This window comes from Spermophilus citellus (assembly GCF_964194105.1).
Source record: "Spermophilus citellus genome assembly, chromosome: 3".
Lineage (NCBI taxonomy): Eukaryota > Metazoa > Chordata > Mammalia > Rodentia > Sciuridae > Spermophilus > Spermophilus citellus.
The window spans coordinates 109,751,474-109,769,110 of NC_138184.1; the positions used below are offsets into that span (position 1 = coordinate 109,751,474).

Here is a 17,637-nt window from a genome sequence, read left to right on the forward strand (position 1 = left end):
TTCTATTTTTGTTATTTTATTTTGCTTCTCAAAACAGTGGCTGAGTTTAGGCATCTGAAGGATTACTTCTACATTGATTGGTGGTTGATTAAGAAGGAAACTAAGATCCAACGGAGGGTATCTGAATAGAGATTCTCCTCCTGTTGCCACCCATAGGCCAAAAATAATCTTAAGAGAGGACTGTCATACCAGAACCTCAAAAAGCCGGTGGTGGTGGGGAACAGGGAATAAGTATGTTAAAGAATATAAAAATTTTGTTACTGTGATATAATGTTAGATTTGACTCTTACCACCTTTATAAGTCTGTACAAAAAAAGCATTTGTCCTGGTTTATCACCCTGCTTCCTACTGCTACAGATTTTCTCTGTGGCTCAAAGACTTGACTGTCCAGTATGTGTTAAAGGACACTGCTCTAAAAAGAGAAATACTGTTTTGTCTATACGTTTCACAGTGTTTTTAGGGCTTACAGGGGATTCAGTATAGTGGCCCCCAACTCATCCCTAAGATCTTTTCATGGGGATTCCAGTATGACTTAATCTTTGGCATTTTTTTCACCCACATCCTTCCATAAGATTTATGTTGTTTGTGTTGAACTGCACTTTCATTTAACACTAAATGACCTTTTTTTAAGAAAAAATATTTTTTACACATTTATTTTGTTCATTTATTTATATGCAGTGCTGAGAATCGAACTCAGTGCCTCACATGTTAGGCAAGCGCTCTACCACTAAGCTACAGCCGCAGCTCCTAAATGACCTTTTAGAAGAACCTGAGTTGTGTCCTTTAAGGGTTGAAGCTATACCTCATTGGTAGAACATTTGCTTAACATGTGCAACATCCTGGGTCAATCCCCAGTACCACACACTGAAAATAATAAATAAATAAATAAATAATCTGCCAGTGATGCACCTGTAATCCCAGCTATTCAGGAAGATGAGGCCGTAGGATTTCAAGTTTGAGGCCAGTGTGAGCAACTTAGCCAGACCCTTTTTCAAAATAAAAAATAAAAGATACTGGGGATGTAGCTCAGTTATAGTGCCCTTGGGTTCAATCCCTCCATTACTCAAAAAGGGGAAAAAACAAAACAAAACAAAAACTGTTCTTTCAGACTTATGTAGCTACTTTCCACCAAAAAGCTAAAAAGTTAATTCATATAGGACATAGATACAAGTGTCCACAGATAAACTACTCAGATGTACTTTTCTCCTTTTTTGGTACTGGGGATTGAATCCAGGGGCACTTTATCACTGAGCTACATCCTCATCCCTTTTTATTTTTGATTTTGCGGGAAAGTCTTGCTAAGTTGTTAGAGCTTTGGTAAGTTACTGAGTCTGGCCTTGAACTTGTTATCCTCTTGCCTCAGCCTAGGATTACAGGTGTGCTCCACCACACCAAGTTCTTCCCAATGCCATTTTTCTTCCTGTTCCACTGCTGTTTTTTTTTTTTTTTCCTTTTTTTTCAGTACTGGGAATTAAACCCAGTGTTTAATACATGCTATGTGAGCATTCTACCACTGAGCTACATCCCCAGACCACTATTTGTTTTTTTTAATATCTTTATTTTACTTATTTATTTTATGTGGTACTGAGGCTTGAACCCAGTGCTTCATATGTGCGAGGCAAGTGCTTTGCCACTGAGCCACAACCCCAGCCCCACTATTCTTCTTTATAATACTACTACTAGTAGTAGTAGTGAGGATTGAACCCAGGGAAACTTTAACACTGAGCCGTATTCCTAGTCCTTTTTTTATTCTTTGAGTCAAGGTCTTATTAATTTGTTGAAGCTGGCCTTGAACTTATGGTCCCTCTTTCAGTCTCTCAAATCACTGAGGCTACAGATGTGTGCCACTCACCTTTTTTTTTTTGTTTTTGGTGGTTCCTTGAGGTGCCGGGGATTGAACCCAGGGCCTTGTGCATGAGAGGCAAGCACTCTACCAACTGAGCTATATCTCCAGCACCACCATTTTTTTAAATGACTTAAACTGACAAAATCAGTCATTTGATTTCCCCAACTCACCCCCAAAGCCATGTGTAAGGTTTTCTGTTTGATATGGGGGAGCTTAAAATCAGCAACTCTACTGGAATTTTTAATAGCCTCAATATAATATGTATTAATTTAGTCTCCCAGGAATCTTCCAAGGTATTCCGTATTACACACAAGAAAGCAAGTTTAGCTACACAAAGTCACAGACTGTCATAGCAAGGCAGAGAGGAAAGTTCTGTGGAGGCAAGTTTATGAATACCTCAAGTCTGGGGGATGCGAGAAGTATTTACAACCACCATGGATTTGACTTAACCAGATGTACATTATCTTTGATAGTGTTATCAGCATTTCAGCTTGCTTTGCCATGGTCAAGGTCATGCATCTGCTGCCTCATCATTTACTATGAAGTTGAAAATTAAATGATGCTTCTTAGAAATCTACTTCTTGTATTTTTTCTTCAGGGGCCCCACTGCCAAAATTTGTACTCTGCCCAGGTTGGTTCTCTATTTTTCTTCCTTCCTTTTTTTCAGGGGGGTTGGAGTGGGATGCTGGGGATTGAAGCCAGGTCCTTGAGTATGCTAAGCACATGCTCTACCATTGATCTATACCCCCAGCCAGGTATTTCCCCTTTTTTAATTATTTATTTATTTTTTAAACTATATCTCCAGCACTATTTATCTTATTTTGAGACAGAGCCTTGCTAATTGCCCAGGCTGGCCTTGAACTTGTGATTCTCCTGCTTCATCCTCCCAAGTAACTGGGATTACAGGTGTGTGCCACCCCCACCCAACTCCCACAGTCCCCTTTCAGGGCATGCCCCTGATAATCTTAACTTTTCTTTTCTTAAGTGTTCCACTACCTGCCAGTAGTGCCACAGGCTGGGGACCAAGCTTTTTTAACATATAGGTCTTTGGAGAATATATAAGATTCAAGCTATAGAACTTCTCATTTTATCTGTTGATATTTATGTCTAACCTATGTTATTATCTTGACAATGTAGCAATATAGTAAGCTTTGAAATCAGGAAGTCTAAGTCTACTTACCTTATTCTTTTTAAAGGTCGTTTTGGGTGTTTTATTCTACTTGAATTTTCATATAAATTTTAGAATTAGCTTGCCAACTCCTGCAAATGTGAATATTTTTTAGATGTAGAGCTAGAAGTCCATGATCATCTCAAGCTGAGTAACATAACTCACAGAATGTTAATTTCATTCTCCAGTGTTCAAATACTTTTTTTTTTTTTTGGCCTGGGGATTGAACCCAGGGGCACTGTACGCTGAGCTACATCCCCAGCCCTTTTTATTATTTTATTTTAAAACAGGGTCTCATTAAGTTGCTGAGAATCTTGCCAAGTTCCAGAGGCTGGCCTCAAACTTGCCATTCTCTTGCTTCAGCTTCCCAAGTCACTGGGATTATAGGTGTGTGCCACCATTCCTGGCTGCTTGTTCCTAATACTTGTGATAGCTTCCCTGATCTTCCAACTCTTCCTTCAACCAGAGTGTAACCCACAACAATCATTAAAATTCCATTTCTGTCCTTCCAGTTTCATGGAAGTAATTATTTTTTCTTTATTTTTCATTATTTATTTACTTCTGTAATAAGGTTTTATGTTGCCCAGGCTAGTCTTGGACTTTTGGTCTCAAGTGATCCTCCTGCCTCAGTCTCCCAAGTAGCTGGGACTGTAGTTCTGTGCCTAGTAGAAGTGGTATATTGAATAATTGAGAAATAGGGCTGGGGTTGTGGCTGAGCGGTAGAGCACTCGCTGAGCGCATGTGAGGCCCTGGGTTCGATCCTCAGCACCACATATAAATAAATAAAATAAACATATTGTGTCCAACTATAACTAAAAAGATAAATATTTTTAAAAAGAAAAATTAAAAATAAATAATTGAGAAATAGTATTACTGAGATTTTTTTTAATTCAGAAAGTTTTTTTTTGTTTTTGTTTTTGTTTTTTAGTTGTTGTTGGACCTTTATATGCTGTGCTGAGAATTAAACCCAGTGACTCACACATGGTAGGCAAGTGCTATACCACTGAGCTATAACCCCAGCCCATACAGAGGTCTTGACAGAGCTTGTATGTAAGGGAGTAGGAGTTCCAAGGAATAATAAAAATGGCTAGCATTAACTGAACATGTCCTCTCTGACACTTTTGAGAGTACATATATTAATTCTTGTAATCTTCATAATAATTCTATACAGTATGTGAGTCTTTATCCATGTATTACAGAGACCAGGTCAGTGTTCCCTAGACTTTTGAAAACTTTGTAATAAAAATAAATTACCTCAAACTCTCCTTTAAAGTTCTCTGAAATTTCAAAATACATGATTAAAAATAAGTCAAAAGAATGGGATTAGTGTAATTTTGCTTTGCAGCTTTATACAACCCTTCTTTCCCACCTAGCCTTCAGCTACATCGCCTGGGAAGTGGTGGTCCTCTGCCTCCTCCCTAAAACTCTTCACTTAAGTTAAGAATGAGTATTCTTCTGAGGGTAGTGGCTCTGAGGGAGAGTCTCACCTGAAGTGCCTTGCACAAAGTAAATCAACTGTAAACAGTTTGGGGATGGATAAAGAGTTTTACAATGTTCTTGAGCAGATATAGTGAGAGGTACAGCTAGGATGGTGTGGAACAAATGGTTTAATGAATGGTATAGCATACAGTAGAAGGATAAAATAAAACCATTTGGAGTATTCATGTTAAGAAATTCATGAGTAGAGTAGCATTTTCTGCTGTGATAAAATAGACTAGTTTCACGGTAATAAATATTGTGTGGGAAATTAGGATTTCAAGTCTGCCTTTTGTTGATTACTGGTATCTGTGCAAGCTTATGGAATTTAGTATATATTTATCCATCTAGTATTTGCTTACTCCAAATATTTTGGGAGACTAGAGATGTAGTTGAATGGGTACAGTGCTTGCCTAACATGCTCAAAGTCCTCGATTTGGTCCCCAGCACTGCAAAAACTTTTTTTTTTTTTTTTAAGAGAGAGTGAGAGACAGTGAGAGAGAGGGAGAAAGAGAGAGAATTTTTAATATTTATTTTTTAGTATTTGGCGGACACAACATCTTTGTTTGTATGTGGTGCTGAGGATCGAACCTGGGCCGCACGTATGCCAGACGAGCGCGCTACCGCTTGAGCCACATCCCCAGCCCACTGCAAAAACTTTTTTTAAGTGGTGCCAGAAGTTCTCATATGTTTAACATATCCTCTACCACTGAGTTACATCCCTAGCCCAGACTCCAAATATATAAGTACTGTTCCAAGCCTAGTTATTATCAATTGACTACTCTTAGGTGCAGTAAAATAAGGAATCAAAAAGAAAAGCCATCTTTTCTTTATATGGCAAGCACTGTACCAGGTGGTGTTTTACATGTATTATTTACTTCAGTCCTGCATATAGCAATGAGGTAAGTGTACTACCAATGCTTTTTACAAAAGAGGAAACTTGAGACCCAGAGAGGTAAGTTATCATAGAGTCAAGGGGCTTCAAAGACATCCATAGCCCTTTCTTAGTAATTGCTATTCTTGGTACTTATTGAGAAATGAATAGGGAAGCCTAGGAACTCACTGTTAATAACATTTGTTGATATGACCTAACTCTGTACATTCATTAATTCTACAAATATTCATTGAGTGTTGTTATATATCAGGCATTATGCTGGCCAACAAGGAAGAGGAGAGAACAAACCCAACATAATCTTTATCCTAATACAGTTGGGTTTTTTTTTTTTTTTTTTTTTTTTTTTTTGGTGGTGCTGGGAATTGAACCCAAAGCCTTGTGCATGTGAGTCTAGCAGTCTACCAACTGAGCTATATCCCCAGCCCTAGAGTTTTTATTTTAGTGGGAATTCGATCTTTAAATTGATTTTTTTTTTTTTTTTTGCTTTATCGGTTTAGTATAGGTATGTTGTGTGCATATCTGATGCATGTACACACATCTGTGTGTGTGTGTGTGTGTGTGTGTGTGTAGCTTTGGATTTGTTTTCTAAAAGGGGAAGAAAGATGAAAATGTATATATATTGTGTGTAGATTAATAATAAATTTGAGGAACTACATTGTACTGCACCCTATACCTAGGATTTCAGAAAAAGTCTATATATTGATACTTCTTTATGAATTGTACTGACATTCTGCTAAGAAATATTTTTCTCTTTTAAATGTTTCATAATAGAAATTTTCAAACTTATTCATAAATAGAAAGCATATACTAAGTCTCCATGTGCCTGTCACTCAGTTTCAATAATTATCATCTCTATTATATACAGAGACAGTTATTGTAGGTAATTAGGTTCAAAATTATTCAATTTATACATCAATCTTTTTAATATAGTTTTTGTTTTGTTTTTGTGATACTAGGGGTTGAACCCAGGGATGCCCTAACACTTAGCTAAATCTGCAGCCCTTTTTATTTTTTATTTTGAAACAGGGTCTCACTAAGATGCGAAAGCTAGCCTCAAACTTGTGATTCTCCTGTCTCAAACTGGCCTGTAGCTTGATTAGAGGTGTGCACCATCACACTCTAATATATGTTGTTTTATGCATAACTTTTTTTTTAAAGAGTAATTTTATCTGTAATGCATCTAAGTCCAAGTAAGAAGATAGTCATCTAATGATATAAGCTATTATATTGTGAATCTGTTCTATTAATGTTTTAAAATGGAAACTTCTTAAGATTCTGAATTAGGCATGTGTCTTTATGTTGTATTTAATTGTCCAGCATTAATTGCTGAATGCTAAGTAACATTTAGAGAAAGTCATTTTGATGGTATGGCACACTAATTTGTGACTCTCTTTTTTTGAATTGGGTATTGTTGCCATTGGTTGCATGATTCATTAAGGTAAAGCAATTTTTTTTATGATTGCATACTGTTTTTAATTTATTTCTCTTGTGCAGAAGGAAAAGTATGGATTACAACTGAAACTCCACTGAAATCTATTAAAGATGTACAAGGTATGAAGGTCAATAGGACTAAGACGGATAATAATGAAGGACACAAGAATGGCCATGTGAGTAAAGGTCTCTCAGCTGGGTGCAGCGAATACCCAGAAGTAGACAAAATCATGACCAGTGGTGAGGTTTCAGAAACCAGAACATTAGTTTCCTTAGAGCCTTTAACCTTTGTGGACCCTGGATTAACAGAAGCAACTCCTAAAGAAAAAGAATGTGGAGAATTAAAAACTTGTCCATCTTGGTTGTCATTATTACCAGGGAACAGTGCTATTTCCAAAGTGGACAGTGGGAAAGAAGAATTGTGTAAATTAAGCCTTGTCTGTGAAGCAGATGACAATCACCAACAGAGTCTGGGCCACCATAATGAAAACTGCTGTTCTACGTATGATAGTTCCACAGCTATGGGAAATGTAGATGCTGTAAAACCCTTGGAAGAAAATTATGAAATTTCACATTTCACACCAAGTTTGTCTGATCCAGAATCCAGAACAACATCCTCAGAAAAATGTGGTTTTGAAAGCTATGGTTTGTTGAAGAGATTTGCTGAAAAGACAGACAGTTCCTATTTTTATAAGGATGATCAAAGCAAGAACTTGGCTTCTAGAGAAGAAAGTGAAGAACAACTTTTAAATCCCAGGAGTGAAAGAGATGAACTCTTTCTTATTAAATCCAGGCAACCAGAAAAGGATGCCAGTAATTATTGTTCTGGTGAAAAAGAGACTGTTAATTCCCCAAAAGAAAATATCCACAGTAACTGTTGCATTCAAGGTAGAACCCATACAGACAGCTCTAGTTCTTTAATGCCCAAGGCTTTTACTGAAACCACAGAAATAATGTTTAAAAAAAATGATTTGAAAATCACTTCAGATATTCAGGGTAGCTTTACAAACTCTGAGGACCATAGAGAAACTGTTAGTAATATGAAGCATCCAGGTGGACACTCTGAAGAAAGCAGTTTTTCTTCCTTGGTGCAGAATGAAGAGCCAGAACAGACAACCACTAAAGAATCCAGTTTGTTAAGTGAAAAGGTTTATAGTAAAGACTCTGACTCCTTAGTCAGCATCCAGAGAAATCTGGAAGGTGACACCCAGTTAAATGAAGCATCATGTACTGATTTTCTGTCCAAAAGAAAATGTCGTATGACTTTAATGCCAAAAGATGAGATAAGTTCTGTATTTAATGAAGTATCAAAACCCAAGAAAGATATTGTTCAGTTACCACCATCTCTAGAATTGGATTATAGATCTGAGACAGAAAAAACTATACAGACCTCACATAACAATAGTTCACATTTAGATGAACAGAGTATTGCCCATGAGATGAGTGAATCTTCTGATACCAACAAATTGGTTGTAAACAAAGTAGAAAATGAATGTGTTTTAAATCAAGTGTCCCTTAATTCTCAAGACCATGTGAAGTTGCCAACCAACTCCCTACTAAATATAAACAGAGAGATGCCTTTAGCCACAAGCAAAGATGCCCAACAGAGCCAACATCCTCCATTAGAGAATGGAAGATCTGTTATTGCTGATGCTCAAATCATTCCCATTACAACAAAAATGAAAGACATCTCTCCATTAGTTGGAAAAACATGTGGTGCCTCTTCAAACAATCCTACCTTAAATGTCAACCCACGAAACCTAGAAAGAAGAAAAGAAATAACTGACTCAGGAACAGAAGATCTACATCCTAGGTTCCTCCCAAGTACAAAAGAAGAATCTGGCTTTCCTCAAGATGTTTCTGTCACAGAATGTCAAAATGTTCAATCTCAGGATATCCTCAGCTGTCATTGTATAAGAAGCAATGCATCAGAAGATAACATGTGTTTTGCTTGTGCTTCTTTTGAACCCAACAAAATCATCCTGAACTCTTCTGTTACAAAATGTGAAGATGGGTTTCTGCATAATGATCACCACTCCCAAGGAATAGAAGACTCCATGGAAAATAGCACCCGTAAATTGAGTTGTACATCAGAAGAGAGTGAACTTGATAGGAGAGAAATTAAAGGTAGACTTCTGGGAATTAAGATCAGAAATAAAGTGACAGAAGGAGTGTCAGATAGTGGAGCTTCAAACATAACCATTCACACCATCAGTCACATCAAACCCAATGAGGAAGGACTAGATGGAAAAGAAACAGATATACCCAAAGAGACGGTGTTTTATAAATATAACATCTCTGATTGTGCTACACGAGAACTAAATCAATCTGCAAACATTCCAAGTCCTGAAACATTGTTGGACAAGGCTTCTACTATTATGTTCTCCAGTTTTAAGACTATGAACCAAACAATTGAAACTCTTGATCAGAAGATAAGTGAAGTCCTTGACTGCCACAGTAACCAAAACAGTCCAAATGAGTACAGAGATGAAAATAAATCAGCTGAGGAGGCACGAGATAGTAACCACAGAGAGACCAACATAGATTCTAACAGAGAGGAAAATCACAACAAAAAAGACCTGATAGCCAGTTCAAGCAGTAATAACTCACTGTCTTATGATAGTCCAAAAGAAGGTGATTCAAAAGGAGTCTTTGAAAATATTTCTGGCTCTGCAGAGTTCACAGATGATATCATAGACTTGGTCAATGCTGACTATAATAAAAAGCCTATGGAAGGCATGGTGGACATGAAAGCGTTCAGTACACTTAGTGGTGGTGTAAGGCAAGATACACTGGCATCCCATAAAACCTCAAGGAGTACCTCCTCTCAGAGAGGAGAACTGAATGCCACATTTATAGGAACAATGAAACAGGACTCATATCTTCCAAATGCTGCTGCTTCTCCAGTGGAATCCCTTGAAATGAAAAAATCATGTGAGAAGAAAGTATGCAGATCTTTAAAAGACTGTGAAATGGAAGAGTATTCAGATTCTTGTGCTCAGGATATGGAGTCAGTTGCAGATCATGAACCAGATATAAAAATACTGGGTAGAATAAACATGTCTTTAAATTATATTTGTCATGAACACCAAGGTAAAGGAACATCTCTGAAAGAAACACAAGGAATAACCGAAGGATCAGGACTAGAATTAAATTCTGTATCATGCAAGAAAATACCCTTTGAAATTTCCTCAAAAGATTTGATGTTTTCTAGATGCCAAGATGAGACCTATGTATCCCCAGGGAGCATGAAATCAATTGAGATAATGTCTTTATGTCTGTCTGCTCGAGAAAATTCAGAAACTGATACTAGGGTTAAAAAAACTGACCTGAAAAATCTCTTCACACCAAATGAGGGTGAAATGCTGTGTGAAACTATGGAAGACTGCACAGTCCTGCTTGAGATGAAGGAGGGAGCTCTGAGGGATATGAGTAATCCTAGTGAAAGAGACAGTATGCAGATCAGTGTGAAAAATAATATTTGCAAAGATTATCACTCTCAGGAGAATTCTACTGATGGACATTCACCTTTGACAGCAGAAAAAGCAACTAAAGTGAATAGAGAGGAAACTGAAGATCCTTTGAGAGATACATTGGGTCACTTACCTGTCGGGGAGGAATCTAAAGAGATGATTACCGTAAAAGGTGGTAATAGTGCTAATTTGAGCAAGACCCACTTGAAATGCCAGGGCATGCATGCTGATGCTGAGAAACAACAAAGCCAGTGGGTCTTGGACTATATGTTGCCAAAGGAAGAGAAACAAGTACATCAAAAAGGAACACATATGGTTTTGGAACAACGCGCATCATCTAATATGTTGGCTGATGTGGTGAAAAATAAGAACCAACCTAAGGCTAACAAAAATGAGTCCACCATGATTAAAGAAATCACCCTATCAAAGCCAACCATGGGCAACATTGCCAGACAGTTTCAGAGGTTGGAAGACCCTGAAAGCTTATGTCATCCATTAAAGAAGGACATTGAGTTGTGCACAGGTCCATGCCTACCTGATGCCCCTCAGAAAGCACAAGACCCCAGGTCTGCTGGGTATGATCAAATACATGGTGCCTTTGTGAACATTTCCTGTCAGAAAGAAATGCTTCCCTTAAAGAAGCAGCCCCATAGAACATGTAAGAGAGTTGCCTGTCAGGAGCCAGTCAGCATGAAGAGGAAAATAAGTAAAATCAGAAGTTCAGCCTTCGGAAAGAGTTCCTCTGATCCCATCCCCACAAAAGCACACAGACTTCTCAGCTCATATGCTGCATCTGCTTCTGCACGATTGGAATCCAAAACACTACCTACCAAGAGCTTGCTTAGCCACATACCAAAGCAGAGGACTGTTCCATTCCATCCCTTGAAGAGCCTGAATTATAGAAAGCCTACCAAAGAATTAGCCTTACTAAACAAGCTGTCCATCCTTGCCTCCAAACTAGCCCCAGCCATAAAAACCCAGAAACTCAGATATCGGCGATGTTCCTCTGCACTTCTTCCAGTGGCTAAAAGCTACAAACGCCTCAGATACAAAAGGCTTCTAGATGGATTTTCATATAATGCAATGCAGCTGAATCCACATTTGGCAGCTAGTGGATGGAACAAGAGACCCGACAGTAAGCCCTTGGAACTTCATTCTCTCGAAGCCATCAAAAGGAGCTTCATAGATTTGAGCAACAAGATGCCATCATTGCTGTTTGGTTCTGAAATCCTCCCAGTTTCTTTTCATGTGAAACTAGCCCCAGATTACATGACTGAATCCTCACAGACTTTTCCTGAGCACTGTGCTCCAGCAAGGCTTGCCTTAGGAGAGGCCCCCCAGTGCCCATCTCAACCTCCCAAGTGGACCTTTTCTTTTTTCTTGTCCCACAGTTGCCCTGGGATGGCCACATTCAGGGAAGATACTGGCCTCCATAGTCAGGCACACACTCAGGCTTCTCAACAGACTCTAGCTCCTCTCCAAGACTATGGAGGCTCTTCCATAGTCCAGAGCAGAGCAGACTGCTCTGTCCTTGGCCTTCACACACTTCTTGCACTTTGTTCCCCGGGATGTTACCGAATCTGGACAAAAAAACGGAGCTTTTCTAGTCACATGCCTACCATGCAGAGGCTCTTCATGACCCAGTTTACACAGGGCTTGAAAGGGTTAAAGTCTTCAGCCTCCATAGCAGACAAGGTCTTCTGTTCTCTGCCCTACTCTGTGGGTAGGGTATTATCCATTTGGAGCCAGCACGGGCCTTCCTCCTGCTCCTTCGAAATCTCTGCTCTCCATTCCAAGCGACCACCAAGTCTGGGCACCACAAGCAGGTAATATCTGTGCCTTGTTCTTTAAAAATGTCCCGTCTTTGCTTCCTCCGACTGGGGAGAGAAAAAGAACTTTTGGCAAGGCCATTTTCAGTCGTCTCTGTATCTGCACTGGAGGTTTATTTTGGCAGATCTCTGATGAGAAAAGTCCAACAGTACTTCTTAGGTGTGGATACCCCTAATTGTCATATAGAATCTGTACCTGTATTCTGGTCATTCTTTTTTCTGTTCATTTTCTTCAAACCATCAGTCTTTTGAATCTCTTCTTTTATCATCATTCCCCCAGTTTACAAGTGAAAGATTGTAAATAGTCACAATGGCTTGTAACTGTATCTTTGTCACAAAGCATGTATATAGCAGCATCTAACTCAGTTTTAGGCATGTAAGAATACAGAATAAGTACTTCTTTTTTTTTCCCCTTGGTATTGGGAATTGAACTCAAGGGCACTCAACCACAGAGCCACATCCCCAGCCCTATTTTGTATTTTAATTAGAGACAGGGTCTCACTGAGTTGCTTAGTGCCTCGCTAAATTGCTGAGGCTGTCTTTGAACTCGTGGTCCTCCTGTCTTAGCCTCCCGAGCCGCTGGGATTACAGGCATGCGCCACCTTGCCCAGCCAGAATAAATACTGTTTTAGTAAAGAAATAAATTATGTAAATATCAGCATATCCAGTTTTCGAACCTTTGCATTTCTTTATACATTTTAGCAGAGAGGTAAATAAATAAAGGGGTTTTGGAAAAATGCTACAGAACCCTAACATTGCGTACTGAAATCAAAAGATTAATTATGAATTATGAGCATTTGTCCTGTAGGTAAAAGAATATTCACTTTTGGGGGGCAAGAGTTACTAGGGATTGAACCCATCAGTGCATAACCACTAAGCCATATCCCCAACCCTTATTTTTATTTTTATTTTGAGACAGGGTCTCATTAAGTGTTTAGGGCCTCACTAAGTTGCTGAGGCTGACTTCAAACTTGCAATCCTTCTGCCTCAGCCTTCTGAGCCACTGGGATTACAAGTGTGTGCCATCACACCTGGCCTTACTTCTTATATCTAGCTTTTAATTTAATTTAAATTCAAGAAGAAGGTGGAGAGGAGGTACTGATAGGGACTTTTCCTACTCATTGCCTCTAAAAGTGCTTTGACATTATGTGTCTCAGATAGAAGTTCGCTGTTTTTCTAAAGACAATTAGAAGTGTTTTCCAGCAATGTAAAATGTATAACCTCAGAAAACAAGATTTAACAGATTAAATTATGTTTTCATAGGACATTTTCCTTTGAACCTTATTTTCCAGCACTCTTCACTCTGTAGTACAGGTTGAACAAGCATCAAGCATCTCTACACACCCACCACTTTTTTTTTTTTAAAACTGGGGATTGAACCCAGAAGTGCTTTATCACTGAACTACATCCCCAGCCCTTACTTTTATTTTTTAATTTTGAGACAAGAGTCTCACTAAGTTTTCAGGGCTTTGCTAAATTCCTGAGGCTGGCTTTAAATTTAAAATCCTTCTGCTTCCGTCTCCCAAATTGCTGGGATTACAGGAATGCTCCACCATGCCCAGCTTTTTTTGCCTTTATTATAAATGTCGAGACTTAGGCACATGAAGGTTTCTTTCTAAGCTCAATCCCTGAGTTGATTAGGTTTTTCACTGAACTAGAACTAGGATCAAGATCTGCTGATTCCTGATTGGTCAGGTCTTTTTCCTATATTTCACTCTGCCTTTCTTTCCTATTTGTCAGTATTCCTTGAAAAAAACAAACAAACAAAAAAACGAATTATCTATTTTTCCTAGCTACTAGGCACATTCCTCTTCTTTCTTTCTTTTTTTTAATTTTTTTCTTTTCTTTTGTGGCACTGGAGATTGAACCCAAGGTCTTACCCATGTTAGACAAGTGCTCTACCACTGAGCTATACCCCCAGCCCTTTTTATTTTATTTTTTTTCTAGGTGCTGGGGATTGAACCCAGGGCCTCATGCATACTAGACCAAACTACCACTGAGCTGTGTCCCCAGCCCTTTAATTTTGAGACAGGGTTTCTCTAAGTTGCCCAGGCTGTCCTCAATCTTGCAATCTTCCTGCCTCAGCTTCCCAAGTAGCTAGGATTACAGGTGTGTGCCACCATGCCTAGCTTCATTCTTCCTGTTTGTAAAGGGAAATGGGTTGTATGGTCATCATACAAATACCTTGTTAATAAAGCATGTACCAAGTTTGTATTGATTGATTGTGCTAGGGATTGAATCCAGGGGTGCTTTATCACCAAGCTACATTCCCAGCCCTTTTTATTTTATTTTGAGACAGGGTCTCAGTAAGTTGCTGAGACTGGTCTCGAACTTGGGATCCTTCTGCCTCAACTTCCTGAGTTGCTGGGATTACAGGCATGCACTACCGCACCCAGCCTATGAATGCTTCTGTAAGTGATTAATGCTGTTGTTGTTGTTTTATCTTTAAATACATAAATTATAATTATAAAGGAATCAACTTAGCAATTTTCTTCTACATAGCCATGTTTTATGTGCCACTTGGCTTTAAAGAAAATGTTTTTCCTTACTATTTTGTAAGATTATACAAAATGGTGAATTTTAACAATACTGAGCTAAGTAGTAGAAGATATTTTTAACTTTTATTTTATTTTTGTACTAAGGACTGAACCAGAAGCACTTTACCACTAAGCTGTACCCCCAGTCCTTTTTATTTTATTTGTTTTTTAGTTTGAAACAGGGTTTGCTAAGTTGCTAAGGGTCTTGCTAAATTGCTGAGGCTGGCCTTGAATTTGAAATCCTCCTGTCTCAGCTTTCCAAGTCACTGGGATTATAGGCATGAGCCACGAGCCCAGCTATCTTTAATCTTTAATATACATACTCAACAACTTGATGAAAAGGTATAGGCCCAAATTCAGTCTTGTTCCCCTCCTTTCTTTTACTTCCCTCTGTTTCTCTACCTTCTTTCCATTTAAGTGAGAAAATAATCTTCTGTCAACCTGCATCTGTTTCAGTGATGGGCACATAAGTTTATTTCTCATGAATTAGGAGGTTTTCATCTTTCTTAGGACTTTACATAATGTGCTAATACCCATGATACTCAGAAACCTTTCCTGTTGTCTCACTCCTCTAACCTGCTGCTTTTCTATTTATGATTCACTTCAGCCACACCATGTTACCATATGTGCCTCTTCCAGGCATGGAAGTTACATATAACACCAGCAGCAGTCAGATGAGGTAAGCCTCTGGCACACAAAACTTCAGTTGTAGGGGTGTGTGTGTGTGTGTGTGTGTGTAGAAAGAGAGATTCTTGTCTCCATAAATCCAATCTACCTCTTATAGCTGTCTCTGAGATTCAAATGTGCTATATTTTAAGTAGCAACTAGGGATGTATAATCAATACTTTTTAGTTTTTATAAAAGTAAAAATTATTAACCAGTTTATCATGTCAGAAGTCCCCTCTCAATTCAGGACTTATCACTTAGCCAACTTTATTCCCTGAATGAGATTGATCTTAGCACTGTTTATTTGTTCAGACCACTAAATGTTTTCTTCCTCCAAAAGTCCATTCCTTTTTACATTTTTTTCTTAAAAATGCTACAGAACAATGAAATAGATTGATCACATTCTTGTATTTCACATATGTAGACTTAGGCTATATCCCAAAGTGATAAAAAAATAGTCTGAATGGCGATGTCGTTCCTGCATAGTAGGGAAGTCTTCAATTCTAGTTTGAATGTTAAGAAAGTGAATGTGCTGGAAGTAGAAAGTGAACCCATCTCATGTGGTTCTTTTCTTTCTCTCTCTCTCTCTCTCTCTCTCTCTCTCTCTCTCTCTATCTATATCTCTCTATCTTTCTCTGATGCTAGGCTAGAGCCTGCACTCACTGCCTTGGTACCAAAGTCTTGCTTGGTAACAGAACCAGCTGTCAGCAAACTCCTGCTTTCAGGCTCTGAGTTCCAAGTTCCTGGGTTTGATGAACTGGATGGTGTGACAGCAGCCTGCCCCCAACCACAGAGCAGCCCTCCGGAACAGAAAGAGGTGAATGTGAAGTGCCAGTGGAGTAAGGCAGTGATGACATTGGGGTCACCATTATTGACTCACATCTTATGTTAGGTACAGACTGAGACCCCTGTGAGTCTAGACTGAGCCACCTTTAGTTTCAGCAAAGTGTCAGAGAATATGAGTTTTTCTGCTTGGCCAGTAAAGAATGGATTTTTTTAAATTATTTATTCATCTTAGTTTACTTTTAGAGACAGATTTCAATGTGTTGCCTAGGATGGCCTCAATTCCTGAGCACAAATGAGCCTATTGGCTGAGCCTTTCAGGTAGCTGAGACTACATGAAAGCACCACCAAGCTCATCTTGGATTTTTTAATTTGCATTGTTTTCCAGATACTTTTTTCTTGGTGATAGCATTTAACAGTGTTTATAGAGACTTGGACCAAAAGAGCCACTTTTGCTAGCAAATGATGGTATTCTTTGTTTATTTTTGACATTTTGTTTGTTTATTTGTGGTAGGCTTGGGAGTTACCTCCTCAGATCCTTTTTATTTTTGGTACCAGGGATTAAACCCAGGAGTACTTAACCATGAGCCTCATCCCCAATCCTTTTTATTTTTCTTGTTTTTATTTGGAGGCAGGGTCTCACTAAATTGCTGAGACTGGCTTTGAACTTGTAATCCTCCTGCCTAAGCCTCCTGAGCCACTGGGATTACAGCCATGGGCCACCATGCCAGTTTATTTTTCATTTTGAGACAAGATTAGCCCCACTAAATTGCTGGGGCTAATCTTGAACTTGGGGTCTTCTTGCCTTAGCCTTCCAAGTAGCTGGGATTACAGGTGTATGCCACCATACCCAGTAGTGTTGTTCAGTTTTGTAAAATCTGATGCCTTCACTGGTTGCAAATTTTATGAATTAATAATCTCAGTGTCTAAACTAAATGTAAATTCTGCTTTAATAGTGTAAAAAGCATAGTTGCTAAAATTAGGAGAGAGAGCTTTGTCATGAGCTACTTATTATGTACCAAGGATGTACTGAGGATGCCATGTCAAGAAAAGGGACTTTGTTTAAAATGTTTATATCTTGAACATTTTTTTTTTCTTTTCTTTTTTTGTGGTGCTGGGGATTAAACCCAGGGCCTTGTGCATGCTAGGGTGTGCTTCCTAGCACACCCTAACATTTTTTTTAATTATTTAAAAATTTTTTAAATTATTTATTCATCTTAGCCCTAAACATATTTTTCTTAATCCATAAAAACAGGCTGAGCCAGAGAAGAGACTAAAGAAAGTCTCACAGATTCGCATTCGGAAAACCATTCCCAAGCCTGATCCTAATCTTACGCCGATGGGCCTTCCTCGACCTAAAAGGTAAGCTTCTCTTTTAATACAAACTGGGTTTTCTTGTGTATATGTGTGTATGTGTTGTTGGGTATTGAACCCAGGGCCTCAAGCACTACTAAGCTATATCCCTAGTCCCCTGAGTTCACTTTTTTTGAAAATTTTTCAAAAATATAATTGTCATGCCCTGCTCTTAAAATG

At 38.6% G+C, this 17,637-nt stretch overlaps 1 protein-coding gene across 7 annotated transcripts in view; it reads left to right on the top strand.

Moving 5' to 3' along the window:
• The window catches only part of PRR14L (proline rich 14 like), a 67,398-nt gene that overhangs the window by 32,667 nt on the left and 17,094 nt on the right, over positions 1-17,637 (top strand). For 2 of the 7 annotated variants that reach the window (XM_081283061.1, XM_081283063.1), the window contains 5 exons: positions 2,445-2,477; positions 6,880-12,115; positions 15,263-15,334; positions 15,967-16,138; positions 17,357-17,466. In XM_081283061.1, coding sequence (XP_081139187.1) covers positions 2,445-2,477; positions 6,880-12,115; positions 15,263-15,334; positions 15,967-16,138; positions 17,357-17,466 — 5,623 coding nt within the window. The other 5 variants (XM_081283062.1, XM_081283064.1, XM_081283065.1 and 2 more) reach the window with 4 other exon arrangements.